Source organism: Scylla paramamosain, chromosome 4, assembly GCF_035594125.1.
Source record: "Scylla paramamosain isolate STU-SP2022 chromosome 4, ASM3559412v1, whole genome shotgun sequence".
Taxonomy (NCBI): Eukaryota; Metazoa; Arthropoda; class Malacostraca; order Decapoda; family Portunidae; genus Scylla; species Scylla paramamosain.
The window spans coordinates 33,818,519-33,827,026 of NC_087154.1; the positions used below are offsets into that span (position 1 = coordinate 33,818,519).

Sequence of the window (8,508 nt, forward strand, 5' to 3'; positions counted from 1 at the left end):
GCACTCACGACACGGTTTGAATAGCGGATATCGACCACTTACACACACACACACACACACACACACACACACTAACAGTATTAAGATTCACTGCTTGAGTAGCTACTTTTCACTTGGTGTATTTTCTGTTATCCATTGCATCAAACTCCTCAGAACTGGACTTCTTACATTTTACCTTACCTTTCTTTCCTTCCTTTCGCTGTATTTACGAATGCTACCGTTAACTTTGCCTTGCTATTTGTTTATTTATTTTTTTCTATCCGTGACATAATGCAGGCTTTTTTGTTCACTTTACTGTTACAGGTTGTGGGATTGTATATTTTCACCTCCACTTTGAGGCACGACCAGATTTTATGCTTATCTTATGTCGCATTGTTTTCTGATTCCCCTTGCAGCCTGTCAGAGGTTAGCAGGGCTAGGAAACAAGTCATCATTTTGTCATAATAGTTTATCATATTCGGTATCGACATCATGATACAAAGTATACAAAGTAGTAGTCATAATTATTTGGTGTGTATATATTACAACGTATAAAATAGTACATACAATATTTGGTGACATGACTACAATAAGAAAGAAATTGCATAAGTCCACATAAGTCACCCGACGCCGACACGACTAGTATGTGTATATTATTAGAGTTCTTTAGAGTATTGTTACCGAGACGTCATTGGGTCTCGCTCTCTTACTTCCTCTAATTTCTTTTTCACACTGAAACCCATGACTGATCAACTTGGCAAAACCTTAAAGCTACGAGAAAGAAGTATAAATATAGTGACAAAAGTTACCCTATATAGTACGAAGAGCCCTAATATTGTAACTTTTTCTTCTCCTACAAAAGTCAACTCTAAAAATATGATCACTTTTCCTGGTCAGCTTGGGTTTTATGAGGAAGATATTGGCTGTCTGCCATATGAGCATTATGTAGAAGGAACTTGACAATTATGTGCAAAAATACTTAGTCCCTTTGGCAACGACTGGCAAGGAAAAGAGCTTATATCACTGCAAGCATTAGCTTAAAATATGCTCATATACCTGCTGCTCTCTTACGTCTCGTCATCCACACCTCACGGTGAGTAAAAAAAGCTTCTCACAAATTACCGCTCGTGATGGGTTCCGTGGATGAAGTGACACATACGCACGCACATGTACACACACACACACACACACACACACACACACACACACACACACACACACACACACACACACATATACTTCCTTAAATCTAACACTGCACTCAGGAAATGTCTGTCTATATCACATGTACAATAAAATATTTTCTTACTCTACGAAAAAAAAAAAAAAAATAGACTTGGCTAAGCAACAGAAGAGAGTCAGGAGAAAATCGTAGAAACATCTCACTAGCTTCTGCGTCTCAGCACTAAGCACTTGTGTGTTACCCAGAATGGCCGCACGTGCACGTGTCCGGGCTGCGGCCTGGGTGGCGGAGGGCAGATTCAGTATGTACACAAATCACAGATAATAAAGTTAGGCACAGACTCTCCACGCTTTTCGAATCACTTCGTCTCGAGAGTAATTATGGAGGTGAAGTGTGTCCTCTTCGTTGATAGAGAAATATCAATTTGCAAAGATTGCCTCGTCAGATGAGTTTCTACACTAATGCCAATGATTAAGGTTGGTCACCCTGCTCTTGGCCTGGTCTGGGGGTCTTCAGCAGATCAACACTTCACTGGCACTATCTTTAATTCTTGTGCTGCCGTGACTTCAAGACAGCTTGAGTCTCTCCCTCATATTGGGACTCTTGGACCTGGCCTTATCATCGTTGGACTTTCCCATACTCGTGTTCGCCTTTCCCTTTGGTTCTATTAAGCGTTTGGAAACTTTCTTGATGAATGCAGAAGCCACCTTGTCCCCAGTTCTGAATTGCAGTGCTCGAAGGGACTTGTATCCTGAAATTATGTGAAGGAGATGTTGTATTGCTGCATAAAGTTTAAGGAAAAACAAGACTCAAAGAAGTGCTAATTTAACGATTATATGTACATGCAGTTCCAGTTAAACATAATGTTATTGATAGCAAAGTGGATAAGGTTACGTTTTTGTATTTCTGTAATGGAATTCAAGTAAGACATGAACGGTATCCTGTAACTCACCTATGTCGAGGCCTGGAGTGGTCATGGTGAGGCAGCTGTTGGTGACTGTGTGCACTTGGGAAGAGTCGACGCAGGGCAGCGAGGAGAGGGGTATCACGGCCTCCCCGATGAAAGTGTTGGAGAAGCCCAGATTGTAGTCTTTTAGGGTGAGGAGGAGGAAACCCGCTCGCACCCCGTCGTCAGTCTTGCTCATTTCACTGTGGGTGAGAGAACTGTGTTAATCTGTCCCACTGGCAAGTGTATGGAGTGTGTGGTGGTGGAGGAGTACAAAAGGCTTCACTCCCTCTTTGGGGCAGACATTAGTTTCTGAGGTAGTTTTCATTAGCGATCGCAATACTACTATGTAGGACTTTGAATTATTTACTATATCTACATCACTTTCATCATCACTGATAGACCGTACCTTTCTGAATACTTCTTCAACATGCTGCAGTGAAAATATCATAAACATAAGATTTATTTATTTTTCTAGATGGCTCTTAGGATTGTTATTAGTATTGTTTGCAATGAATATGCTCACACTACATGGCATTATTAATAACTTATAACAGCTCACGGCTTACTATTCAAAAGTTTCTTCGTAGACTGCGGGGTCCTGTTTGCGCTGCGTCTTTGTCTTGCGGATGGCGGTGGCCGGGAACCATTCTTGTGGCACCAGCTGCACCTTCACGTAGGAGTCGACAGGCTGGTGGGAAGTGTGCAGGCCGAGGCCTCCACCGCGGGAAGTAATGCTGCAGGCATCTGCCTCCACCACCATGTCCTTTGCCATGATCACCTCCACAATCAGTTTCCCAGGCTTGGTGAACAAGATCTGAAGAGGCAAAGAGAAGGCAGTTGTGATAAGGCCCTGTTCAGTTTTCTTCTTGGTTTTAGTACTTTGACGCTTTTAATATATCAAGTGTTGAATGTGGTTGCACATTTTATTTGTGGCATTCATTAGAATCTTTACTTTATAAAACATTCACTTTTACGTAGATGTAGACCAAATGCAGGCTAGTTTTCATGTTACCTTTATTTGTAAACTTAAAAACACCCCTGCTACCCCTTGCCGCCTGACTAGTCTATGTGGGACATGAACACTGTGTGCACCCTTACCTTAACGTAAAGTCGCGCCTTGCATGGCAGAATTTCTTCCATTTGCTCTTCATAGCGCTCCTGATAGTACTGGGCGATGAGGGATTCTGACGACATCCTGAGGCTCTCCAGCAGCTCCATCAGCGACGTGTAGGCTGAGTAGGAGGTAACAAGTCAGTCATATAAAATTATCCATGTCTTGCTTATGCTTATTTTTCACGTGCTTTACAAATCTAATATAGTCAGATGAAGGAAAAGTGAAGTGAAATGAAGAGTGTGTGTGTGTGTGTGTGTGTGTGTGTGTGTGTGTGTGTGTGTGTGTGTGTGTGTGTGTGTGTGTGTGTGTGTGTGTGTGTGTGTGTGTGTGTGTGTGTGTGTGTGTGTGTGTGTGTGTTTGTGTGTGTGTGCTTTGCTCATGCTGTGAGCCTCTGTATTCTGCTCAATGACATATGGTTTGCAGAACGCTGGGCGTGAGTTAAAAGACACTTTAACAGTTTGGCGGTGAACACATACCTGGTGTCTTGGCGGTCGTCTCATCGAGGCCTTTGCCATCAGGAGGCGAGAAGAACTTCAATGTTTCCTCCAGGATGGTGTGCACACCTCCGAAGTAGTTGGCCTTCCTCCGCTATGTGGAAAATATGTTGATCATGACCGCCATTACCATAGAAGCTTCTGTCATTTGTACTCTTACTATGTCCTTTTTTGACTTTAATGTTTCTTTACTTGATAAATATTAGCTGCTTATCTGACATAAAGAAGCCTCGTATTACTTTTATTTAGGTATATGAGACTTGTGACTATCAAGACACTCAACTTTACTAAACATGTAGAGTAATTGCTATTGAGGTAAGAGTTTATCCGTCCGTGAGACGAAATCATGTAGATGGGTCTGGACAGAACATAAACCTAATGGAGAAATCATGGAGTAGTAATGATCGAATGCCCACCTCGGAGTTCTTCATGACTGTCGCGGTGAAGATGTCCACCACCACTTCCCACACACGCCACAGGAACCGCTTGAAATTAGAGTTGTTGAGCTGGTTCATTGTGAGTTCGAGAGAAGGGTCCAGTACTTGGGCCAGAACTGTGCTTCGCTCCTCACACGCCTCGTTCACTGCTCGCTCCAGCGTTGGCTGCATCTGCAAGAGATTCATGCGCATGTGAGGATCGGGTAAGTAACGAAGAGGATCTTACAGATTATCATGATTTCATCTCTTATTAGTGCAAACTGGAACAACTTGTCCACACTTGCAGTCTTGTATGGGATGATCTGTACTTCTTCCTCACATATTTTTCATGTATCGATGATATTGTTTTCTAAGAAAGAAGAGCTGACACGCCTCTAGACCGAAATTAACTCTTATCTTCTGTAGAAGCACCTTTTAGGAAACCCTACTTTACCTTCTTTAAATTAATCATATAATCCTGAATGAGTAGTAATTATTTCTCAAAACGTCCATTTTATCCACTTTATAAGTAAGAGTTTGTATCTGAGTGGGCAAGCCCTTCCCGTAGCTAGGGAGGTCATTCGGCTCACCTTGTCTAGCATAGTATCGATGAACTCGTTGAGTTTGGCCTCTGTATTCTCAGCAGCACTGACGATGAGTGTCTCCACTGTGGCATCCAGCTGGGTGGCGGCAGATTCGCCTCCACTGTCTGATTCTCTAATCTTCTGTAGAAGTTCACTGAAACCAAACTGAGTGGGCAGTTTGACCATCTCTGTCCTGACTCGCTCGATGTTGTTGAGGCCAACACAGATCTGAGAAGCAAAAAGAAAGTCATTGACTGGTCTGGAAAAAAAAAAAAAGAGAGAGAGAGAGAGAGACAAACTGCAGGACATAGAATGAGACAACAATGGTATTTTTAAGTCCCAAGTTCAGCACTAATACTCTACTTCTGAGAATAAAGTCCTTACTTGCTCTGTGATGAAGACGCGCGTAGAGTTTTCGTATTGGTGGAAGATGCTCTCCACCTTCTCTCGGATGAGATTAGAGTAGCAGAGCACACAGGAGCAGATGTTATCCAGGATCTTGGTCAGCAGGACTGCACTGTTCTCCAGGTCAGGCCAGGCCAGCTTCTGCCACCAGATCTTGATCTTTTAAAGAGAATAGTGCGCGTGTTCTGTTACACACATCAAACCGAGGTAATGATAAAAGTGATATTAGAGAATATTTTCCTGTATATGAATGAATGTGGATGCTTACTTGGTTTAGTATACATATCTTCTTTAGTTTGTCTGTTTTCAGTGTATGTACTCATAAAAAAAAAAAGCAAGTTGTGGAGAGCGAAAAATATTATTTCTGAGAAAACACAACAGAAAGAAATGTACACTTACATCATTGAAAATACCGAGTGTGTCTGAAGCTGAGGAACTGAATTTACAGTATTTGTCTTGAGGTTCAAGCATGTCCAGCTCCACAGCTCTCTTGATCATGCTTCGAGCGCGGCACATTGCCAACTCCAGCCACCTCAACACGCCTTTCGAGAACCAGCGGTGATACTCCCGTACTCCAGACTCTGCTCGCGCCTCTGCCGGTAGACGCTCGCTCAGCCTGATAAAGGAGAAAAGGATTTTAAATTTTTATTTAGTAGCGGTTACGTTTCTGGTTTTGCTGCAGTTCCAATACATTATTTTTTTTTTTCCATAAAGTCAGAGTATTGTAAATGTGACGTAATATCCTCTCTCTCTCTCTCTCTCTCTCTCTCTCTCTCTCTCTCTCTCTCTCTCTCTCTCTCTCTCTCTCTCTCTCTCTCTCTCTCTCTCTCGTTGAATGTGTGATAAATTGGTAACAATTATTCAAACATAAAAGAAGAAAGGCATAGCAAATTCTTATTTATCCATAATTCATTGCCAATTGACAGTCAGACTGAACACACACACACACACACACACACACACACACACACACACACATGAATCATTGAGAACATTATAGACCATTAATATTGTCATACGAGGCTGGAGCTTCAAGCCACCAGCTACTCACTGGTAGAGGCGGCCGAGGTTCATGTACAGTTCCCAGAGTGAGGTGCCCACTTCCAGGCGGTACTCGCACTCGGTCTCTTCCTCCTCTTCGGTGTCGAGAGATGGGAGGCGGTTGTAGATATTCATGACCAGAGGCCGGACACACGGGTTCACCTTCTTGCTCACCATCAAATACGTGGTCTGCATGTAGGGGATGTTCATCTCCCTGCGTGTACACATGGGAAATAATATAAAGTTGGCACGATGAATAATTTGCTCGTTTACCAGTCTTATTCATCTTAATAATACGATATGCCCGTGTAAAACTACTGAATACAAAAATCTGACCAGTGCGCGCTCATTCACTCCATTATATTGGATTAAAGAAAGTCTATACGTACTTCATGAAGATTGAGTCGTAAGCGTTGGCTGCGATGGACAGGAAGCTGTGGGACTCCTTCACGATGTTGATCACATGGGAGATCTGCTCATCAGTGGTTCGCACCCCTCGCAGCTCCTCAATCACTGTCATCCACCTGTCAACGTGTTGAGTTTCTTTCATTTAACTAGGTATTATGTGAATCAGCTTCAACTTTGTCGCAGCTCTTCAATGTTATACGCATTTCTCTTCAAGATAAGACTGTTACTAAACTGTAACTAAAGCTCGTCTCAGTAAATCATTCTCAGTTCCACTGCCTTCCACCTAGTTTTCCCATGAAATCGACATAACAATCAATCAGTCATATGGAATTATAAATCCTCATCTTTATTTTAGCAGCACGCGTAAAATTCACTTATAGCTTACTCAAAATTTATCACTCCTATTTCTACCTTACATCGTGTCACTAAATGATGTCAAGCACTTGAGGAAAGATGGTCACTTACCAGTTCTTGGCGTGCGTGGCGAGGCTCGAAGTCACCATCTCGTGTAGGGGTGGAAGGCCCTCCAAATCCAGCAGTGCCCTGGTGCCTGCATGATTCTGCATACACTGCAGTGCCCTTCAAAACCAGACATTCAGTAAGTAAAACACAAATATTGTTACCTTTATCATCGGTTACCTTTTAGTATATCATGATGCAAGCCCCACCCTCTTTTTTACAATTTGCACAACATCTTTCACTTTAACAAATTTATTCTTTCATTAAGGAAATACAACTTTTGGATAAGTTTACTTTTCTATTCAAGTAAACTTACTTCAGCGTGAAAGTAAGCTGACGTCTGGCAATAATGCCTGACGAAGGTGGGAAGGTTTTGTGTAGGTTTTTAAGACGCTCGGTGTGGTCGCGTATGAAGCTGCAGAACGAAGATCGCAGCTCAAGAAGCTCCTCGTCCTGGTACAAATTCTTGGATATCGCAGCCTGGACTTCTTGAAGCCGGGAGAGGACCCAAACAGCGTCTGCTGTAGGAATGCGACTACACACTTTCCACCATGCTAGCTGGAGGGCAGCGTCGCTGAGGTCCAGCATGATAGCATACTGTGCCAATGATGCTGCTCCTGGCCCACTAAGATGGCCGTCCCAGGGCCGCGACCACTCACTCTGCTGTTGGGATGAAAAGCATGCGAGTCATGACGAAGATGGTTGTTAGATGCTTCTGAGGCATTTGTTTGTGGAAAGTCATTTATCAATAAAATAATTGCTAGTGGAAATTATCATAATTGATTCTATTTGACACCGAGGTAATTCTATGAAAATTTTGGTTACACAGTAACATTTCGGAACACAGGTCTGGATGAAAGAACTCTGTAACACTGATCACTTGGATAGATTCGTAATGTACATTCATTTTTGTGCAACACATTGAATATTATGATTATTGTAGTTTTTTACCTCTATTGATCACATCGTGGGCAGACTTGCAATGGTGCACAAAGATGACATGATACGAAATGCATCGACTGGGCGTGACGAAGCAGTGAACTTGTAAAGCCACAGCGGCACGGACTCACCTCATTATTGTTGTTGGTGCAGGTCAGCTGGTGGTGGATAAGGCGGGCCAGGAGAGCATCGTATGATTGTCTGCTCTTGTTCTCCAACTGAGCCTTCGAGGTCACGGTACCTGCCAGGTGGATTTTTCCGCGTTCCTTGGAACGTTCCTCATTCTTCTCCAGCATGAACCAACCATCTGCCCCTCGCTCGGTTAGGTCCTGAGGATGAGGGCATTCGTTCACGTTAAATTATGACCATAAAACACACACACACACACACACACACACACACGGCTTCATCTAGTCAGATATCTCACCTTGACACTGACAATGACCTGGCCGAGCAGGTGCGAGGTCTGGTGCTGCACCTGAGCCGTGGTGCCCCTGACGAGGCGACTCATGCCCTTAATGTCCCTCACTGCTGTCA

At 43.2% G+C, this 8,508-nt stretch overlaps 1 protein-coding gene across 3 annotated transcripts in view; it reads right to left on the reverse strand.

Annotated features, from left to right (window-relative positions):
* Positions 1-433: 433 nt before the first annotated feature.
* LOC135100030 (titin-like) overlaps positions 434-8,508 on the reverse strand; it is a 78,729-nt gene continuing 70,654 nt past the window's right edge. For all 3 annotated transcript variants that reach the window (XM_064002879.1, XM_064002880.1, XM_064002881.1), the window contains 15 exons: positions 8,399-8,508; positions 8,103-8,300; positions 7,349-7,695; positions 7,039-7,152; positions 6,555-6,689; positions 6,176-6,379; positions 5,524-5,740; positions 5,104-5,283; positions 4,726-4,947; positions 4,136-4,327; positions 3,702-3,813; positions 3,210-3,343; positions 2,678-2,925; positions 2,115-2,311; positions 434-1,913 (listed from right to left, as the gene is read on the reverse strand). The exon at positions 8,399-8,508 is cut by the window's right edge and continues 35 nt beyond it. In XM_064002879.1, coding sequence (XP_063858949.1) covers positions 1,729-1,913; positions 2,115-2,311; positions 2,678-2,925; positions 3,210-3,343; positions 3,702-3,813; positions 4,136-4,327; positions 4,726-4,947; positions 5,104-5,283; positions 5,524-5,740; positions 6,176-6,379; positions 6,555-6,689; positions 7,039-7,152; positions 7,349-7,695; positions 8,103-8,300; positions 8,399-8,508 — 2,795 coding nt within the window. In that variant the 3' untranslated portion in view covers positions 434-1,728. The remainder of the gene's footprint in view (positions 1,914-2,114; positions 2,312-2,677; positions 2,926-3,209; positions 3,344-3,701; positions 3,814-4,135; positions 4,328-4,725; positions 4,948-5,103; positions 5,284-5,523; positions 5,741-6,175; positions 6,380-6,554; positions 6,690-7,038; positions 7,153-7,348; positions 7,696-8,102; positions 8,301-8,398) is intronic.